Consider the following 21,010-nt stretch of genomic DNA (forward strand, 5'->3'; position numbering starts at 1 on the left):
TTTCTACATTAAAATTTATTTCATGCCGGAAAAGAAGGACAGACTAAAAATAAGCCTACTAAAGAGGCCAGAAGATTAGCGCGTTACCTGGGACCCAGACCCACTCCCAGAAGGCGGCTGCAGCTGCTCACCCCAGTGGACAGATGTTGATCCTGCCCTTCACATGGATCCCAACTTGGGGTTCTAGGCAGTCTGATTCAAGAGATTCGCCATCAGGAGAAAGCTTCTGACATTGAGAGCTTCAGCAGCGTGAAGAGTTAAACAGCAACGTCAGCCCAGGCAGCGCCGTCAATCTGTGGCGAGTGGCCCTGAGTGCACGGGGTTACAACCCGGGAAGACACTCCAGGGGCAGCCTCAGGTTGCGTGTCCTGGTTCAGCCACAATTTGTAAACGTGCCCGAGCTCTTCTTCAAGCAGAAATCTTCATCAGAAATGTGCGGTGACTCCCAAGTAACCTCTGGTGTGAGAGGCGTTCCTCACAGTCTGTCCCAGCCATCAAACTGGAACACAAAGAGGACGTCGGTTACTGAAAACACTGGGCACGTGCGAGGGCCTGGAATCAAAGTTCCGTGAAACGGAAGCTTTTCTGTCTGCAAATGCTATGCAGCCAAGTTAAGATGATGCCAAGCAGGGCTGGGCAAAACTGGGCGGCTAGTAGGGCTTTGCTTAAGTAACCAGTACAGACATACTGAGGCACACGTGCTCAAGAACATTCACTATTTGGAAGAGATCCACCTTTCACTTCCATTCACCCCTTAGTGTTTACTCTTGGGCAGCAACTCTTTTAAAATAAACCCCTAAAATCATAACAGTACACAAATTTCTCTGGAACTAGAAAATGGCTCAGGTCAAATCCTTTAGGACTAATTCCAAAAGCCCATAGCGACTACTTGACTTGTGACTATATGAAAGGAGGAAGTCAGTCCCTAGGTAAGGAAAGGCTCCTGTGTAAGCTGCCAAGTGGATATGACCGAGGCCTCTACTCCCCTGTGAGTGAGGCATCTGCTACTGTTCCTCTGGAGACAAAGTGAAAGCGTCGTGTTAGCTGGACTTTACTAGGTGATACAGCAGTGTGACAGACACGATGGTCTTTATTTCCTCCAATGAACTGAGAAGTGACACCACCCTTTAGCTAATCCTTAAGAGCCAGACTCTGGATTGAGGGGCAATGATGTCTAACTCCATGAAAACATATACTGCAAGTTCTCATAGCCTTAGAAAGCCTCATATGCTCACTTTGGTCCAAACTGGTAAGAAAATAGCCTATTATAGCCAGAGGCTGGGGGCTTTTGCCAGTGGAGATGAAAGGGCCGACCCGTGGCGCTGAAGCCCTGAGGCAGGGCACAGCCAAAGGCAGGGAGGTTTCCCGAGACGAAGCCGTAAGCGCTCTGGTGAGGTCCACCTGGGGCAGTGCTACACCCGGCTGTAATTGTGAACAATCCTCTTGAGAGACGGGCTTCAACGTGTAATGCTGCCCCTGTAGAAAATAACCCCTCACGTGAAGGCTATGCGTGCCAACTGATTCTCATGGGAAACTTCACTTGTAGGAGGTTTGATATCTAGAGCAATGAAGGCTCTGGCTTACTACTGCCAGTAGATAAGTCAATGGCTCTCACACTGTCCTAAAAGCATCATCCCATACTGGTTCAGAGAACTTGAGAACCACATCTTAGCCTGAAGCTGTGTGGTGCTCCTTCAGCTTAGGGTACAAAGAGCTGAAGTGTGATGATTGTAGAACGACAGCCCCGTGGGCCTGGACCCTCATCGGCCCTCAGAGCAGGCACGAGGTGGCAGTTTCTGCATGTCTAAATGGCGGGAATAAGAATCAGAGCACCCCAGTAATAAGCACACAGACGGCCCGGAGGTGCCTGGTGTGGAGTTAACAGCAACATTTCCTGTTACTGCGACAGTGTTAGCCAAACAGGGCTCTGCTCGAGGTCAACCAGACCCCGGAGCAGAAGAGACCCCTCCTGTGACCGTGCAGCAGGCCATACCTTTCCAGTTTCCCTCTGGATGAGGTCCTGGATGTCGTCTGTCCAGCCGAGAAGCTCCACCAGCCTTTTCACACCATGGACCACATCCCCCAGCTGGGCCACGTCCCTGCCCCGAGGATTCCTAGCCAAGGACCCCACCAAGTCCCGGTTGATGAGCAGTCGGGGCACCGAGCTCCGCACAGCATCGGACAAGCTGGCAAAAGGTTCCACCTGAAAAATTGCCCAAACATGAGGAGCGGGTGCCCACTTTCCCAGGCCCTCAGGACCTTTGTGCCACAGTCCCTGAGGCCCTAGAGGTACTGCCTGACCAAGGTGAGACCGTGGATACGGAGAAAACCCGGCACCGCTTCACTTCTGCGCTAGCGCTCCTGCTGCTTGGTCTCAGCAGCCTTGCGTCTCCCCCTCCCCGGAGCCTGCCTCTCATCCACGCCCCTTGCTCTCCTGGCTCCTGCAGTCTCCCTGCTGAAGTTCACCCACACCATCTCACCTGCCCTCCCCGTCCATGCAGTGTCTTCTCCCGGCTCACCAGGGACATGACAGCCCATCTATCTGTTCCTGCTCCCTGAGGGCAAGTGCCCGACCCTCAGAGGGACCGCCACTGAGGGGCTCCCGAGGCACCCGCTACAACAGGGCCTGGCAAACTCAGGGAAAACACACACAGCTCTGGGTCTCTAGCTGGTTGGAGGCCTGGGCACAGGTCTCTCTGGCCCCTCTGCCCCCGTAGTGCCTGAATCCAGTCAGGCACAGTGCCTTCAGGGTCTCATCACAGCCTTTAGAAGTTTCCTGAACGTCCAGTCCAGATGCATCTCCCAAGCACCTCAAACGCATGTGCAGAACTGAATTCAGCAACCCCAATCCAGACTCCTCAGCAAAGGCCCTGACCTCCCACAGGTGAGACAGACACCTCCCTCTTAAAGTCCTCGAGACGCCAGGCTCGAAGTCCAGCCCTCCTCCCCCTGCCATCTCGCACAGTCCCCAAGTGTGACTATGCTCAGCCTCCTGGACATGTGCTCAATTCATCCTGTTCCCAGATCTCTCTGATCTCAAGGATGACCAGATACACCCCTGGTTTCACTGCTTCTACAGAAAATCGGTCTCTGTGATAGATGTGACCTTGGAAGCCTGCTCCTGCCTGACATCTTTGCCCTCACGCGTCGTGCCCACCCACACTCTGGACACCTTCCTTCCCCCCGTCCTCCCACGCAGACTGCTGCTCTCTCGGCCTGGAACACCACTGCTTCCTCACATGATGAATCCACTCATATTCCAAAGGTAGGGCCCCAGAGTGTCCCACCAGCCCTCACTTCCTCTGCCTTGTCTCGCTAGCCTCCTCCCCACACATCTGTGCACCATTAGGCCTGCTGACAAACCTCCAGGGAGGTCCCAAGGATGAGCAGCAGGTCTGCCATGGGGAAGTCAGCCAGATGCAGCAGGAACCTAGCAGGCAGCGGCTCCCCGAAGAACACGATGTCAGGCTTCGTGACGCCAGAGCAGACGGGGCAGCGGGGGACCCTGTCCACCATCACGTCGGCCTGGTGACACGGAGAGAGTGGGCCAAGGGAGCCACACGGCACACTTGAAAAGGGAAAACCAACTTCTCACTGAGGACGCGTCAGACAGTCCCAACAGCGAGACGGTAGCACAGTGAGGCCCTGTGTATGGAGAACCCGGCTTCAGCTATTAACACTGCCAGCTTTATCTCATACAGCCCCCAGAGTCTGGGGAGATGGCAGTAAGTTTTTTGTTTTGAGGTCGCAGTATTTGAAAGCAGATCCTGGATACTACATGACATCTGACACACTGAACACTATGCTCTGCACTCTGCAGGAGCGCTTGTCAGAGACACTCAGCTGGTGAGAAAACCCAGCCGACCCTCAAACAACGCAGGGGCCAGGGCAACAACCCTTTGCACAACTGAAATCTGCACAAAATGTAGGTTAAGCCCTCTGTACACATGGTTCCTCCATATCTGTGGTTCTGTATCGTGATTCAATCAGCTGTGGATCATATAGTCCCAGAGTTCACGGTTATTTTCTTAAAAATCCACGTATGAGTGGACCCACACAGTTCAAACCCATGTTCAAAGTCAACTGTACTACTTAGATAGTCCTCAGCAGCACTCTGTAGGTATCTGGCTTACAACAGGTGTTAGTCAGTGAAAACGACTGTATAAATTTGTCCCTGATTTCAGCTGAAGCGATCCTGACGTGACCTTAGCCCTGAAGACATTCAGGTCAGCTTGAACTCACTGGCTGGAGTCACGACTCTCAACACCATCCACAGACCTCCTACTTGCAGGCCACGGTGGAGCAGTGTGAGTCGTCATATCCTGCTACACTTGTTCATGCTTGGGCTAGACATCAGAAGAGGAAACTAAGGGAAAAGACACTTGCCTTATAAGGTAAACCTTTACTGCTAATGCAAATTTGTTTTTGCAGGCTGAACCCAGTAAGGAGCAGCAGAAACAATAGACAAAAGAAACAGACTGTTCAAAGACTTTAGATATTAGCAGATCCAGATAAAACTGTATTATGCTTAAATTTTTTAAAGGACAGGTTTGAAATACTTGTTGGAGATAAAAAGCTATACAAAGTATTGCAGTGGATTTGGAAAGGAACCAGATAGGACTTGAAGTAATAAAATGTACAGTACTGAAAATTAAAGCTCAGTGGAGGGGCTTTATCCTCTATGGAAGAACAGTGTATCAATCAACTGGAAAGTAGATCAGGAGGAAGACTCAGAATGCAGCACCCAGGGGAACAAGACAGGACGCAGAAAAGAGTGGCCAAGGCTTCTGGGCAGAGCGTGAGCCCATCTCAGAGGTTTTAACCCAGGGTCTAAAGAGGGAATACAAGGTCCACATGCGTGGGGCAGCCACTGTCCAGAGGAATTACCATGACTGAGGGCTTGGGTTTTTTTAAGCAAAAATGAAGAAGATATCAAACTACAGATTCAGAAAGCTCTACAGAAGCCCAAAGGGTCACAAAGAGTCAGACACAACTGAGGGCCGAACAACAACATGGAGACAAAGTGAAGCGCGAAACCCCCCAGACAGGAGCTCTCAGATAGTCAGAGAAGAGCGAAAGTGCTTCCCAAGTTTATACAGAAAGCAGGAGACTCAGACTAGCCAATACAATATGGAAAAAGATGATCACGGAAAGGAAAACATGGTAAATCAGACTTCATTAAAATGAAAAACTTCTCCTCTGTAAAAGACAATGTCAAGAGGATGAGAGAAGTCACAGACTAGGAGAGAATACTTGCAGAAGACAAATCTGATAATGCAAAGAATTCTTAAAGCTCAGCAATAAGAAAATAGGCAACTCAATTTAAAAATGGGCCCAAGACCTCACCAAAAAAGATACAGATGGCAAATGAGTATAAGAAACAACTTCCACATTATATGTCACTGCTGCTACTGCTGCTGCTAAGTCACTCAGTCATGTCCGACTCTGCGACCCCATACGACTCTGCGACCCCATAGACGGCAGCCCACCAGGCTCCCCCGTCCCTTGGGTTCTCCAGGCAAGAACACTGGAGTGGGTGCCATTTCCATCTCCAATGCATGAAAGTGAAGTCGCTCAGTCATGTCCGACTCTCAGCGACCCCATGGAATGCAGCCTACCAGGCTCCCCCATCCCTGGGGTTCTCCAGGCAAGAACACTGGAGTGGGTTGCCATTTCTTTTTCCAATGCATGAAAGTGAAAGTGAAGTCGCTCAGTCGTGTCTGACCCTCAGCGACCCCATGGACTGCAGCCTTCCAGGCTCCTCCATCCATGGGATTTTCCAGGCAAGAGTACTGGAGTGGGGTGCCATTGCCTTCTCTGTTATGTGTCACTAGGAAACTGCAAATTAAAACAATGAGATACCACTATCCACCTACAAGAACGGCAAAAATCAACACCAAGTGTTGTTGATGCAGAGCAACAGGAACTCACATTCACTGTGGCTAGAAATGCAAAATGGGGCGGCCACTTTGGAAGACACAGACTAAACACAGTCTTAGCACAGGGTCAGCAGTCACAGTGCCTGGTATTTACCCAAAGAGCTGAAAACACATCCACAGAAAACCTGCATGTGGATGTTTGTAACAACTTTACTCATAATTACCAAACCTGGAATTAACCAAGGTGTCCTTTAGTAGGCCAATGGATAAACAAACTGTGTTACATCCAGACAATGGAATATTCAGTTCAGTTCAGTCGCTCAGTCGTGTCCGACTCTTTGCGACCCCATGAATCACAGCACGCCAGGCCTCCCTGTCCATCACCAACTCCCGGAGTCCATCCCCAACCCATGTCCATCAAGTCAGTGATGCCCATCCAGCCATCTCATCCTCTGTCATCCCCTTCTCCTTCTGCCTCCAATCCTTCCCAGCATCAGAGTCTTTTCCAATGAGTCAACTCTTTGCACGAGGTGGTCAAAGTATTGGAGTTTCAGCTTCGGCATCAGTCCTTCCAATGAACACCCAGGACTGATCTCCTTTAGGATGGACTGGTTGGATCTCCTCGCAGTCCAAGGGACTCTCAAGAGTCTTCTCCAACACCACAGTTCAAAAGCATCAATTCTTGGGCACTCAGCTTCCTTCACCGTCCAACTCTTACATCCATACGTGACTACTGGAAAAACTATAGCCTTGACTAGACGGACCTCTGTTGGCAAAGTAATGTCTCTGCTTTTAAATATGCTATCTAGGTTGGTCATAACGTTCCTTCCAAAGACTAAGCATCTTTTAATTTCATGGCTGCAATCACCATCTGCAGTGATTTTGGAGCCTCCCCAAAATAAAGTCTGATACTGTTTCCACTGTTTCCCCATCTATTTGCCATGAAGTGATGGGACCAGATGCCATGATCTTAGTTTTCTGAATGTTGAGCTTTAAGCCAACTTTTTCAACTCAGCCTCAAAAAAAAAACAGCGATCAGGCCATGAAAAGACATGGCGGAACCTTAAATACATAACGCTAAGTGAAAGAAGTCAACGAGAAGGCCGCACACTGTGTTATTCCAACTCTACGACGTTCTGGAAAAGGCAAAATTATGATCGCCAACCTAAATGAAACACTGACACAATGACAGAGGAATGGATAAAGAAGATGTGGCACACACACACAAACGGAATATAACTCAACCATTAAAAAAGAATTATAATGATATCTGCAGCACCATAGATGAACCTAGAGATTATCATACTGAGTCAGACGCAGACACGTATCAGGTAGTGTCCCTCGTATATGGAATCCAATTTTTTATATGATACAAATGAACTTATTTACAAAACAAAAAAAGACACAGATTTCAAAAACAAATTTATGGTTACCAATGAGGAACTGTGGTAGGGAGAATTAATCAGGAGTTTAAAATATACACACTACTAAATGTAAAACATAAAACAGATAACCAACAAGGACCTACTATATAGCACAGGGAACTCATAATCTGTGATAACCTACATGGGAAAAGAGTCTGAAAGGGATCCACACGTATAAACTGAATCCCTGTGCTGTACACTTGAAACTAACAACACTGCCAACCAGCTACTGCTATTCGTCGTTCAGTCACTCAGTCGTGGCCACTCTCTGCAACCCCATGGACTGCAGCACGCCAGGCTTCCCTGACCCTCACCATCTCCTGGAGTTTGCACAAACTCCTGTTCATTGAGTCTATGATGCCATCCAACCATCTCAGCCCATTGCCCCCTTCTCCTCCTGCCCCCAGTCTTTGCCAGCATCAGGGTCTTTTCCAATGAGTTGGCTCTTCATGTATCAGATGGCCAAAATATTGGAGTTGCAGCATCAGCATCCGTCCTTCCAATGAATATTTAGGGTTGATTTCCTTTAGGATTGACTAGTTTGACTATACTTCAATAAAATAATAAGAATAATCATAAAGATCTGTGGTTGCTAAGGGCTTGGGTTCAGGGAGGGAATTAAGGTTGACTGATTACTGGATACAGGGTTTTCCTGGGGGGTGATGAAAATACTCCAGAAGTAGACAGAGGTGGTGTTTGCACAATACAGTGAAAATACTAAATACCAATAAAGTGTAGACTTTAAAATGGTTAATTTTATGTTATGTGAATTCATCTCAATTAAAAAAAGACAGGATTCTGTGCCATGTCATTATTTCAGTTTCACCTTTATTTAAGATTTTCCACTCTACCTTACTCTACTTAAAAAAAAAAAAGCCATTCTAAGATTAAAAAGATATGGTATATATATACACGATGGTATATTACTCAGCCATTAAAAAGAATTAAATAATGCCATTTGCAGCAACATGGATGGAGCTAGAGATCATAATACTAAGCGAAGTCAGACAGAGAAAACTGAATACCATATGATATCACTTGTATGTGGAATCTAAAGTACAGCACAGGGACACCAACACGTGCTCACAGGAGCCCAAGGCTGCAGGTCTGGCGATCACACTTGGATGAACCACTGTCTAGAGGACAGGAGACACGGTGCTTGCCTGCCTTTAGCCCAGGCCGCTGTGTGAGGTCCTCCAGCATCCACGTGGGAACTCTCCCAGACTGTGTGTTACAGGCCCCCGGCTTTGGCCTGCCGGTCCTCCTCCATCCAGGCCCTCTCTGAGACGGCACTGAAGATCAAGCCCTGAGCCTTTGGTGTGGAACACTGACTCCAAGACGCTAGACTAACAGAGAACTAACCCTAGGGCGTTTCAAATAGCGAGAACTCACACAAAGGAAACCACCTGAACATAAGACCCGGCATCACCCAACCACCAGGAGCGCCCTGTGCGGGGCGCCGCATCTAAGCAACAAACAAAGCAAAAGTACAAACCCAGCCATCAGCAGACAGGACTCCACCTCACTCAGCCTTGCCCAGCAGAGGAAAAACAAACAGACAACAAAAAGAAAAGACTCAGCGCATATCTCACCCTATGGGAAGCTTACACAACCCCCTGGACCAACCTTAGGAGGGCAGAAACCAAAAGGAAGAAAGAATTCAACACTGAAGCCTGGGAAAAAGAGACTTTAAACACAATAAGTTAAAAGAAAATAATGAAAAGTCAGAGAAATACTACACAGATGAAGGAACAAATTAGAAACACAGAAGTCCAAATAAATGAAGAGGGAATAGGCAAACTACCTGAAAAAGAATTCAGAATAATTATAGCAAAGATGATCAAAAACCTTGAAAACAAAATGGAGAAAATGCAAGAGTCAATTAACAAAGACCTAGAAGAATTAAAGAATAAACATACAGGAACAAACAACGCAATTACTGAAATTAAACATACCCTGGAAGGAACCAATAGCAGAATATCTGAAGCAGAAGAATGAATCAGTGAGCCGGAAGATAAAATGGTGGAAATAACTTCTGAAGAGCAGAATAAAGTAAAAAGAATGAAAAGAACTGAGGATAGTCTTAGAGACCTCTGGGACGATCTCAAATGCACCAACATTCAAATTATAGGGGTCCCAGAAGAAGAAGAGAAAAAGAAAGGATATGAGAAAATTGTCAATCAAGTCCAAGAGGCACAAAGAGTCCATACAGGATAAACAAAAGGAGAAACACACCAAGACACATACTAATCAAACTAACAAAGACTAAACTCAAAGAAAGAACATTAAAAGCAACAAGGGAAAAGCAACAAGTAACATACAAGGGAAACCCCATATGTTTAATAGCTGATCTTTCAGCAGAAACTCTGCAGGCCAGAAGGGATGGCAGGATATGTTTAAAGTACCGAAAGGGAAACATCAACAACCAAGACCACTGTGCCCGGCGAGGATCTCATTCAAAATTGATGGAGAAATAAAAGGCTTTTCACACAAGCAAAAGTTAAGTGAATTCAGTACCACCAAACCAGCTTTACAACAAATGTTAAAAGGATTTATATAGTCAAGAAATAGAAGAAAAAAGATAAAAATCAACCCCAAACAATTAAGAAAATGGCAATAGGAACATACGTATCAATAATTACTTTAAAGGAAAATGGATTAAATGCTCCAACCAAAAGACACAGACTGGCTGAATGGGTACAAAAACAAGACCCATACATATGCTGTCTCCAAGAAACCCACTTCAGACCTGAAGACACACAGAGACTGAAAGGGAGAGGATGGAAAAATATATTCCACACAAATGGGAAGCAAAAGAAAGCTGGAGGAGCAATCCTCATATTAGATAAAACAGACCTTAAAATAAAGTGTATTACAAGAGATAAGGAAGGACACTGCATAATGATCAAGGGATCGACCCAAGAGGAAGACATAACAACTGTAAATACCTCTGCACCCAACACAGGAGCACCGCACTACGTAAGACAAACACCAACAGACGTAAAGGCAGAAACCGAAAGCAGGAGACTTTACCACCCCGCTCACACCAGTGGACACATCATCAAAACAGAAAACTAATAAGGAACCATGAGTCTTAAAGGATACATTAGATGAGATGGATCTCATTGATCTCCTCAAGACACTCCATCCAAATGCAGAAGAATACACCTTCTTCTCATGTGGACATGGAACATTCTCCAGGACAGACCATATCTTGGGTCACAAATCAAATCTCAGTAAATTTAAGAAAATTGAAATCGTATCAAGCATCTTCTCCGACCACAATGCCATGAGACTAGATATCAATTACAAGAAAAAAACTGTAAGAAACACTTGGAGATTAAACAACACATCTCTAAATAAGCAACAGGTTACTGAAGAAATCAAAAGGGAAATCAAAAAATTTCTGAAAACAAATGACAATGAAAACACAACAACTCAAAGCCTACGGGATGCAGCAAAAGCAGTTCTAAGAGAGAAGTCTGTAGCAATACAATCCTACCTCTAAAAAACAAGAAAAACATCGAATAGATAGCCTAACATTACACCTAAAACAACTCAAAAAAGAAGAACAAAAAAAAATTAGTATGGAAATAAATCATATAAATGAAAAAAAATGAAAGAAAAAATAGTAAAGATTAATAAAACTAAAAGCCGGTTCTTTGAGAAGATAAACAAAATTGACAAAACATTAGCCAGACTCAATATGCCAGAAGATCTAGAAAACTCAGCAGTGGCAACAGGACTGGAAAAGATTAAGTTTTCATTCCAATCCCAAAGAAATGCTTTGCCAAAGAATGCTCAAATTAACATACAATTGCGCTCATTTCACATGCCAGCGAAGTAATGCTCAAAATCCTTCAAGTTAGGCTGCAATAATACGTGAACAGAGAAATTCCAGATGTATAAGCTGGATTTAGAAAAGGCAAAGGAACCAGAGATCAAATTGCTAATATCTGTTGTATCACAGAGAAATCAAGGTAATTCCAGAAAAACATCTACTTCTGTTTAACTGACCACACTAAAGCCTTTGACTGTATGGATCACAACAAACTGTGGAAAATTCTTAAAGAGATGGGGATATCAGACCACCTTACTTGCCTCCTGAGAAACCTGTTTGCAGGTCAAGAAGCAACAGTTTGAACCATACATGAAACAATGGACTGGTTCAAAATTGGGAAAGGAGTACATCAAGGCTCTGTATTATGAAAAAGCTGGCTTAAAACTCAACATTCAGAAAACTAAGATCATGGCATCTAGTCCCATCACTTCACGGCAAATAGATGGGGAAAAAAACGGAACAGTGACAGACTTTTTTTTCTTGAGCTCAAAAATCACTGTGGATGGTGACTGCAGCCATGAAATTAAAAGACACTTGGTCCTTGGAAGAAAAGCTATGAAAAACCTAAACAGCGTATTAGAAAGCAGAGACATCACTTTGCCAACAAAAGTCCATATAGTCAAAGCTATGGTTTTTCCAGTAGTCATGTACAGATGTGAGAGTTGGACCATAGAAAAGGCTGAGCTCTGAGGAATTGATGCTTTCAAACTGTGGTGCTAGACAAGACTCTTGTGCGTCCCTTGGACAGCAAGGAGATCAAACCAGTCAATCCTAAAGGAGATCAACCCTGAATACTCATTGGAAGGTCTGATGCTAAGCTGAAGCTCTAATACTTTGGCCACCTGATGCAAAGAACTGACTCATTGGAAAAGACCCTGAGGCAAGGAAAGATTGAGGGCAGGAAGCGAAGGGGCAACAGAGGATGAGATGGTTGGATGGCATCAGTGACTCAAGGGACATGAGTTTGAGCCAACTCTGGGAGATAGTGAAGGACAGGGAATCCTGGCGTGCTGCAGTCCACGGTATCACAAAGAGTCAGACACCACATAGCAAATGAACAATAGCAACGCTCTATAGTTAACCAAAAACAGTAAGCGGAGCTGTAGTTACTGACACAGGGTATCTATGAAATTTTGCTCAGGGACAAAGCAATGTGAATATTAGTTATCCCATTAATGGAAAAAACTAATTGTGTGTGGGTGTAGGTACACAGAAATGTGCATGAATGTTTATATATACACACACATATCCAATGGGCTACAGGAACTGTCAGAAGGCAGATTCACTTTTCCCTACATATTTTGTATTTGCTTAATTTTTTTTTAATCTACAAATATCCTATGGCCCAATAAGTTTGTATTTATAGATACTGGGAGTTAGGACTTGCACATTAAAAAATAACTGAAGTACAGCTGATAGCAAAGTGATTCAACTATACACACATATGTGTGTATATTCTTTTTATTCTTTTCCCTTATAGGTTATCAAAGATACTGAATATAGTTCCCTGTGCTGTACAGTAAATCCTTGTTGTCTGTACTGCCTTAATTTTGACAAGTAAATATTGATTTTTTATTTTAAAATTTAAGAAAATCATTTTCATAGTATTACTGTTCTGTTGTCCTTCCAACACAATGCTTATAAAATACCACTTCTCAAGGTTACTCCCAGTGAGAAGTGCAGAGGAAAAGAAGTCTCTGTGACAACTTACCCAGAAGTCCTCCCCTGGGTAGGGTCTTCGGCAGACGGTGCAGGTGGCAGAGGCAAGGGATCCATGAGCTTCAACGAGCTTTGAGTCAGGGATGCCAGATGCTGAAATTCAAACTGAAGGTAAGTGCTGCTGCCTCTGGGGCGGGGACGCAAGCCCCTCAGTGTCACCTCTGGGCGTGGCAGGCCCCCAGGAGAAGCCTCAGCCCTCCGTGGAAGCCTTAGCTCTATAGCCCACAGACAAAAGCCCGCTGGTCAGAATAAGCTCCGTGACGAGGTTCTGACAAGGAGCCAAATCACAGTTAAAACAAAGTCTGTCTAACAGCACGTGGAAAAAATTATCAACATAGCTCGTAAGTGTGTGTGTGTGTGTGTGTGTGTGTGTGTGAGTTGCTCAGTTGTGTCTGGTACTTTTTGCAACCCTATGGACTATAGCCCACCAGAAGCCTCTGTCCATTGGATTTCCCAGGCAAGAATACTGGAATGGGCTGCTATTCCCTTCTCCAGGGGACTGTCCCAACTCAAGGATCAAACCCAGTCTCCTGCATGGCAGGCAGATTCTTCACCATCTGAGCCACCAGGGAAGCCCATGAAAAGATACTCAGCATCACTCATAACTAAAAAACTGCAAACCAAAACTACAATGAGATACCACCTCACACCAGTCAGAATGGCCATCATCAAAAAAATCTACAAACAATAAATGCTGGAGAGGATGTAGGGGAAAGGGAACCCTCTTACACAGTTGGTGGGAATGTACATTGATACAGCCACTATGGAAAACAATATGGAGATTCCTAAAAAACTGAATAAAACTACCGTATGACCCAACAGTCCCACTACTGGGCATAAACTCTGAGAAACTATAACTGAAAAGACACAAGTACCTCAATGTTCACTGCACCACCATCTACAAATAGCTAGGACACAGAAGCAACCCAGATGCCCATCGACAGACGAGTGGATAAAGCAGCTGTGGTACATGCAGACAGTGGAGTACTAGCTATAACAAGGGATGTGTTGGAGTCAGTGCTAACGAGGTGGATGGACCTAGAGCCTATTATACAGTGAAGTAAATCAGAAAAACAAATATCGTATATTAATGCATGTATATGGAATCCAGAACGATGGTCCTGATGAACCTATTTACAGGGCAGCAGTGGAGATGCAGACATAAAGAACAGACTTAGGGACACAGGGTGAGGAGGAGAGGATGGGACAGATGGAGAGAGCGGCATGGAAACACACACGCCACTACTGTACACCGGGCCGCCGGTGAGAACCCGCTCTCAAACGCATTCCTTCTTATAGCTCCCTGTATGACTCGGGGAGCTCAGCCGGGCGTCCGTGGCAACCTACAGGGGCAGGAGGCGGGAGGGAGGCTCAAGAGGGAGCAGACGCATATATACCTATGGCTGATTCATGTTAATGTATGGACTTTTTTTTAATTAATGAATAGCAAAAAAAAGCCTGTGAAAACGCAGTAGAAAAACATTTGATGTAAGTCTAGATCAAATTACACCCAACCAAGAAAAACATTTTCTATGCTACAGACACCAAGAGTAAGAAAATACTGCTAATATAAATACATTTCCAAAAACCTGTGGAAAAACAAACAAAAGGTGACTTATCGTGCAAGTTCTGTTACCACCATGAGCTTTGGAAGGCCACTGGTATGAAGACCTGGTTCTTGCTGCCATGTCCCCACCGTCCCCACTCTACACATGTGAAGGTCACAGCCGCACACTCCCACTTCCCACAAGCCTGCGCTGCTGCATTTCCAGGAAAGAGATCATCCCCACTGCCTATGCGGTTCCAAGTTGTAGAGTCCTTCTAGCAAGTAAACATTTTTCTGGAGTTGAGACAGCTCCTTTTTTCAATTCACAACACATCTGTAGCCTGGCTGAGCTGCCACTGGCTTGCTGAGAGCTGCCTGTCAGCAACTGCAGAAAAGAAAAGGCCCAGCAACTGCTTCTCCAGGGCGCACGGCCAGAGGTCAGCATGACCCACGAGTCACTGCGCGTGGCCACCATCTAGGTACAGTCAAGAAATCACCACACTGAATTTGACATTAAGGAACTGTTAGTGACTTCTTTCTGTGATAATGATATCACGGTTGTGTTTTATAAGTCTTTACCTTCTAAAGATACCCATTGCTGGATTTATAGATTAAATTTATGATAAGAGTATTTGCTTCAAAATACTCAGGGGTGAGAGAAGATGGGGGTAGGACACAGGTTAAACAGGCCTGGCCATGATGAGATAACGAGGCCATGAGCATTCATCACATACATCTCACTGTGTGCTTAAAAAATTCCATAATGAAAACTTGAAAAAAGAAAACCATCAGATCAACAAAACCAGAAGCTCCCAATGTCAACTTTAGCTCTATCCCAAACTCACGACCTAGAAAGTGGGTCCACCAATGAGGTCCTAACAGTGATACTTAAAACACAAAGAGGACATTTTTGCTGGAGATGATGGCAAAACTTCTTGGGTCAAAATCAGCCACAAGGATGGGGAATAAGAACTAGGCCTCAGCCCTACCTAGAAACAGGCACCTGAGCCTTCCCTGCGGGAGCGAAAAGGTGTGGAACAGGAGCAAGGCTCACCTCTCTCGAGCCCGTCGATGTTCTGGGTGTAGAGCCGCAGAAGCAGCCCCTTCTCGTGTAGCAATCGGAGGAAGTAGTGAGTAGCATTGGGCCTATAGTTCCCAGGGTACAGCTTCTTGGCGAAAGTGAAAAATGGCTTGGGGTCATGAAAGAAAAAGGAGAGTTCAAAAATGGCCTCAGGGTAGGGGAGCTTGTACTGCTGGAGGATGCTGTAGTAGCCAACCCCTGGAGACCTGCAGAGAGAAGCGAGAGGCTCTGAGCCATTCAAGAGAGAGCAGGGAGTGGAGGGAGCTGTGGGACGAGCTCTGGGAGTGCAAGGCACCTGAAGTCTGGGATGCCGCTGGGTGTGCTGATGCCGGCCCCCACCATGACCACCACCTTCTGGCAGGCTCTGGTCTTAATCAGCTCAGCGATGTCCTGCAGGAGAAACTTCTTCTGACTGTGGCCTCCCCCTCCAGTGTCACTTGAGGCACCAGCAAAACAAGATATGGACCATCCTCCACCTGGAATACTGATAGAAAAGGAGAGCAGCCAGGTAACCGATGATAATCGAGCTGATGCCGGCAAGAATGAGCAATGTCTGCCTTCCACCAACCCCACCACTAAGAATGACTACACTTCCTTCCCACCCCACAAACGACCATCTTTCTTATCGTGGGATAAAACAGAAACTCTGAAATCAAGATCTATTTGGGAGCAAAAATTTCAGGTTAATGGGAACTGTGCAATTCAGAAAAGTATCATTTCACAATTCCTGTTATCAAAAGCTAGTGAAGGCTCAAGCTAGAGCCAAGACATCTGGGGATGCTCTCTGCAGAGCCATACACCCTAACATAGAAAGGATGTGACAAATACTCAGTGACATTTAAAGCAAATTAAACATCTCAGACTTTACGCCAAATATTCAGTTCAGTCACTTAGCCACATCCGATTTTTTGTGACCCCACTGACTTCAGCACGCCAGGCTTCCCTGTCCATCACCAACTCCTGGAGCTTGCTCAAACTCATGTCCATTGAGTCGGTGATGCCATTCAACCATCTCATCCCCTGTCATCCCCTTCCCCTCCCGCCTTCAATCTTTCCCAGCATCAGGGTCTTTTCCAATGAGTCAGTTCTTCGCATCAGGTGGCCATAGTATTGGAGTTTCATCTACAGCATCAGTCCTTCCAATGAATATTCAGGACTGATTTCCTTTAGGATTGAACTGGCTGGATCTCTTTGCAGTCCAAGGGACTCTCAAGAGTCTTCTCCAACACCACAGTTCAAAAGCATCAATTCTTTGGCACTTAGCTTTCTTTATAGTTCAACTCTCACATCCAAACATGACTACTGGAAAAACCATAGCTTTGACTAAACAGACCTTTGTCGGCAAAGTAACATCTCTGCTTTTTAATATGCTGTCTAGGTTGGTCATAGCTTTTCTTCCAAGGAACAAATGTCTTTTAATTTCATGGCTGCAGTCACAATCTGAAGTGATTTTGGAGCCCCAAAAAAGATAAAGTCTCTCACTGTTTCCATTGTTTCCCCATCTATTTGCTATGAAGTGATGGGACCAGACGCCATGATCTTCGTTTTCTGAATATTGAGCTTTAAGCCAACTTTTTCACTCTCCTCTTTCACTTTCATCAAGAGGCTGTTTATTTCTTCTTCCCTTTCTGTCATAAGGGTGGTATCATCTGCATATCTGAGGTTCTTGATATTCCTCCTGGCAATCTTGATTCCAGCTAGAGTTTCATCCAGCCTGGCATTTCACATGATGTACTCTGCACATAAGTTAAATAAGCAGGGTGACAATATACAGCCTTGTCGTACTCCTTTCCCAATTTGGAACCAGTCTGTTGTTCCATGTCCAGTTCTAACTGTTGCTTCTTGACCTGCATACAGATTCCTCAGGAGGCAGGTAAGGTGGGTCTGGTATTTCCATTTCTTTAAGAATTTTCTACAAGTTTGCTGTGATCCACACAGTCAAAGGCTTTGGCATAGTCAATAAAGTAGAAGTAAATGTTTTCCTGGAACTCTCTTGCTTTTTTGATGATGATCAAACCAGTTTGATCTCTGGTTCCTCTGCCTTCTCTAAATCCAGCTTGAACATATGGAAGTTCACATTTCATGTACTGTTGAAGCCTGGCTTGGAGAATTTTGAGCATCCCTTTGCTAGCATGTGAGATGAGTGCAATTCTGCGGTAGTTTGAACATTCTTTGGCGTTGCTTTTCTTTGGGATTGGAATGAAAACTGACCTTTTCCAGTCCTGTGGCCACTGCTGAGTTTTCCAAATTTGCTGGTATTTTGAGTGAAGCACTTTCACAGCATCATCTTTTAGGATTTGAAATAGTTCCATTGGAATTCCATCGCCTACCACTAGCTTTGTTCGTAGTGATGCTTTCTAAGGCCCACTTGACTTCACCTTCCAGGATGTCTGGCTCTAGGTGAGTGATCACACCATCGTGGTTATCTGGGTCATGAAGCTCTTTTTTGTATAGTTCTTCTGTGTATTCTTGCCACCGCTTCTTAATATCTTCTGCTTCTGTTAGGTCCATACCATTTCTGTCCTTTACTGTACCCATCTTTGCCAAATATTAACAGAATGTTAATTAAGTAGGTTCAAGACACCATTCCAAAAAGAAACACTCATATCCTGACACCGAGGGATTCAAACAGCTGCAGAGCCTCCATCTTCTATGTTCGCAGCCATTCAGAAGGCTGCTCATTTTTTATAGCAGCCAAACATATGAAACAACCCAGGCAAGGCAAGAGCCGACTGGAGCTGGGGGTTACCCTGCAAAACTCCAGGAGTCTCAGGTCATCTGCAGAAGCCAGGAGCTGAGACACTCACAATACTAACTGTTTGGAGTATGAGATAGTCTTCCACAAGAGAAAAAGAGCAAAACACACAATAAAGATGCCACAGGCTTCGGAGAGGCATCAGGACTAAGAGGCTCCACAACCAGGAAGCACCAGAAAGACGACAGAGACAACACAAGCTGCACAACAGGCGCAGCACCTGGACACGTCCACCTGAGGCAAGTCTGCAGCCGCAGGGCGCACAGGCAGAGCCCAGTGCGGGCCTGAAGGCACCAGACTGCCTGATCTGCTCTCAGGGCCTCATTTGGCATCTACCTGAGCTACACAACTTCATCACCTGCTGGTAGCATGTTGGCAACCTGTCCAGAGTTCAAGACGGCCAGCCCCACTCCACAGAGCATCTGCCTCTCACCCCAAGGCTGGCAGCCACCACGCCCATCTTCCAGAAGGCCCTGATGTCCCACAGCTAGGACTTCGGCCCTCAGTATAGACCCCTCCACCCTGACAGGAAGAGATTAAACAAACTGAAACGAAAACCCACCCCAAATGATTGATAAATCTAAAGTGAATACAGACACAAAAAGAGGAAAGAGAGTATTTATTTTATCATTTGTGATACAGGTAAGAAATAAGCACCCTAAAAGCGTATCTTCAGATACAGGCCAGGACAATCCAGAGCTTATCTTCCAGGAGTGTGGTCCTAGCTCACTTTGTTTGCCCGTTGTCTCTGGTTTTCCTTTCGCTCCTGCACAATCTGCACACTCACCTGCTCACACCCTGCTGCTGAGGTTCTCCCTGATGCCCTCGGACCCCACAGCGCCAGAGCATCTTAGCACCACACACCCCACCCCAGTGACAGTTTCAGGCCCGCTACTCCCTCTCATAGACCTCTCTTTTCCTGGTTTGTACTCACTCTAAACCCAGCTCCTTTACCTGAAAAGACCTTTTTACCCCTCAGCATGTCTAGAATCTCCCAGAGCCAAGGCCACTCCTTCATAAAGCCACTGCCCAACCCAGTAAGAAGTCACCTTTGCCCTCCTCTGAAGAGTGACAACTCTGGCTCCCCTTCTTCACTTTAGGGCCTGTCACCCCTGCCCTCCTGAAGTAACACTGCACAGCTGCCTCGCACAGTCCACTCTGAAGTCAATGACAGTGCAACTCAGGAGCTCACTGGCCACTCAGTCCACTTGTGATGCCTCTCCTGGCAAACCATCATCTTGGTTTTCCAAAGAACAGGCCTCAGAAAAGTATGTAATGAGAAAGAGGAAATGGCAAGGGAAGGCAGGGCTGAGGGCACCAAAAGGAGAGTCAGAGCCCTAGTCACTATTGCCTCATTAAGTCACTCAGCACCCTGAGCCTTGGTTGCCAAAGCCAAAAGCAAGGGAGCCAGAGCTTATTCCAACAGTCTTTTGAAAAAACCCACAGCTGTAAATCTCCCAGCAGAAAGTACAGGAAATACAGCAGAGAAACAATGCTTTCCCACTCCTCCCCATGCTCTTCCAGAGATGCCCATGGATTCTGAGGAAAGTTCTCCTCCACCCAAGTCTTCCATAAAAGCACCAGACAAGGCAGCTCTCCTGAGTGTACATCAATGAAATCTCCGAAGGGGGGTTTCCAGTGAAAACCATAGTTAGGAAGGGAAAAGATGGCTCTGGCTACAACCACAGCTATTAAATGTCCACTTCACATGGCGTCAAGAACATCTGTTCACCTAAGGTCCTCAACCAAACATTTCTGTGCTCCTTCCAAATGCAAATTATGGGGAATACAAAAGGAATCAGAGGAAAGTTGTGATACTGTGATTTAGAATTATATATATCTATTCAGCTCAGTTCAGCCGCTCAGTTGTGTCTCTTTGCAACCCCATGGACTGCAGCACGCCAGGCTTCCCGGTCCATCACCGACTCCCAAGGCTTGCTCAAACTCATGTCCATCAAGTCAGTGACCCCATCCAACCATCTCATCCTCTGTCACCCCCTTCTACTCCTGCCTTCAATATTTCCCAGCCTCAGTCTTTTCCAGTGAGTCAGTTCTTCACATCAGGTGGCCAAAGTATTGGAGTTTCAGCTTCAGCATCAGTCCTTCCAATGAATATTCAGGACTGACTTCCTTCAGGATTGACTCTTTGGATCGCTTTGCAGTCCAAGGGATGCTCAAGAATCTTCTCCAAACAGTTCAAAAGCATCAATTCTTCGGCGCTCAGCTTTCGTTATAGTCCAACTCTCACATCCATATATGACTACTGGAAAAACCATAGCTTTGACTATATCTAACAATATATATTTTCAGTCTTAGTCCCAGAACCCTTAGAATTTCCTAAGAGCAATGGGAACACCTTTTGTTACAGTATTTGGTCTTTTGGCCTCAGGCCCTGAAATCCCTTCAGAGCTATGAAGTGAAATAAGTGTCCTGTTATTCATAACAAGCCTCTTACAACTAGGCTGAGTTTATGTTAATGAGGTGATTATTGGAAATCCCCTAAGGATGGGGTATGGTTGCCAGGGAAACCAACCACAATTAGAGAGTTGGAATCTCCATGAAAACCCAAAAACAAGAGGTTCAGAAAGCTTCCACGTGCCAGGCCCCAAACTCCACAGGGACAGAGGCTCCTGCATTTGGAACTCTCCCAAACCTCAGCCTGGGTATCTCTTTATTGGCTTGTTCATTCATACTTTTTAATATCCTTTATAATAAACTAGCAATCTACTAAGTACACTGGTTTCTTGAACTCTGTGAGCGGCTCT

At 45.7% G+C, this 21,010-nt stretch overlaps 1 protein-coding gene across 10 annotated transcripts in view; it reads right to left on the minus strand.

Moving 5' to 3' along the window:
• The window catches only part of SIRT3 (sirtuin 3), a 23,595-nt gene continuing 2,585 nt past the window's right edge, over positions 1–21,010 (minus strand). For 4 of the 10 annotated variants that reach the window (XM_086383329.1, XM_086383325.1, XM_086383328.1 and 1 more), the window contains exons 2-7: positions 15,786–15,974; positions 15,464–15,696; positions 12,856–12,956; positions 3,364–3,525; positions 1,994–2,203; positions 1–499 (exon numbers count right to left, since the gene is read on the minus strand). In XM_086383329.1, the coding sequence (XP_086239455.1) occupies positions 476–499; positions 1,994–2,203; positions 3,364–3,525; positions 12,856–12,956; positions 15,464–15,696; positions 15,786–15,832 (777 nt within the window). In that variant the 5' untranslated portion in view covers positions 15,833–15,974 and the 3' untranslated portion in view covers positions 1–475. The remainder of the gene's footprint in view (positions 500–1,993; positions 2,204–3,363; positions 3,526–12,855; positions 12,957–15,463; positions 15,697–15,785; positions 15,975–21,010) is intronic. The other 6 variants (XM_086383332.1, XM_086383327.1, XM_086383331.1 and 3 more) reach the window with 2 other exon arrangements.

The sequence above is a fragment of the Bos grunniens genome, chromosome 29 (assembly GCF_055505025.1).
Source record: "Bos grunniens cultivar Pamir isolate PY7600 chromosome 29, Bosgru_T2T1.0, whole genome shotgun sequence".
Classification (NCBI taxonomy): Eukaryota; Metazoa; Chordata; class Mammalia; order Artiodactyla; family Bovidae; genus Bos; species Bos grunniens.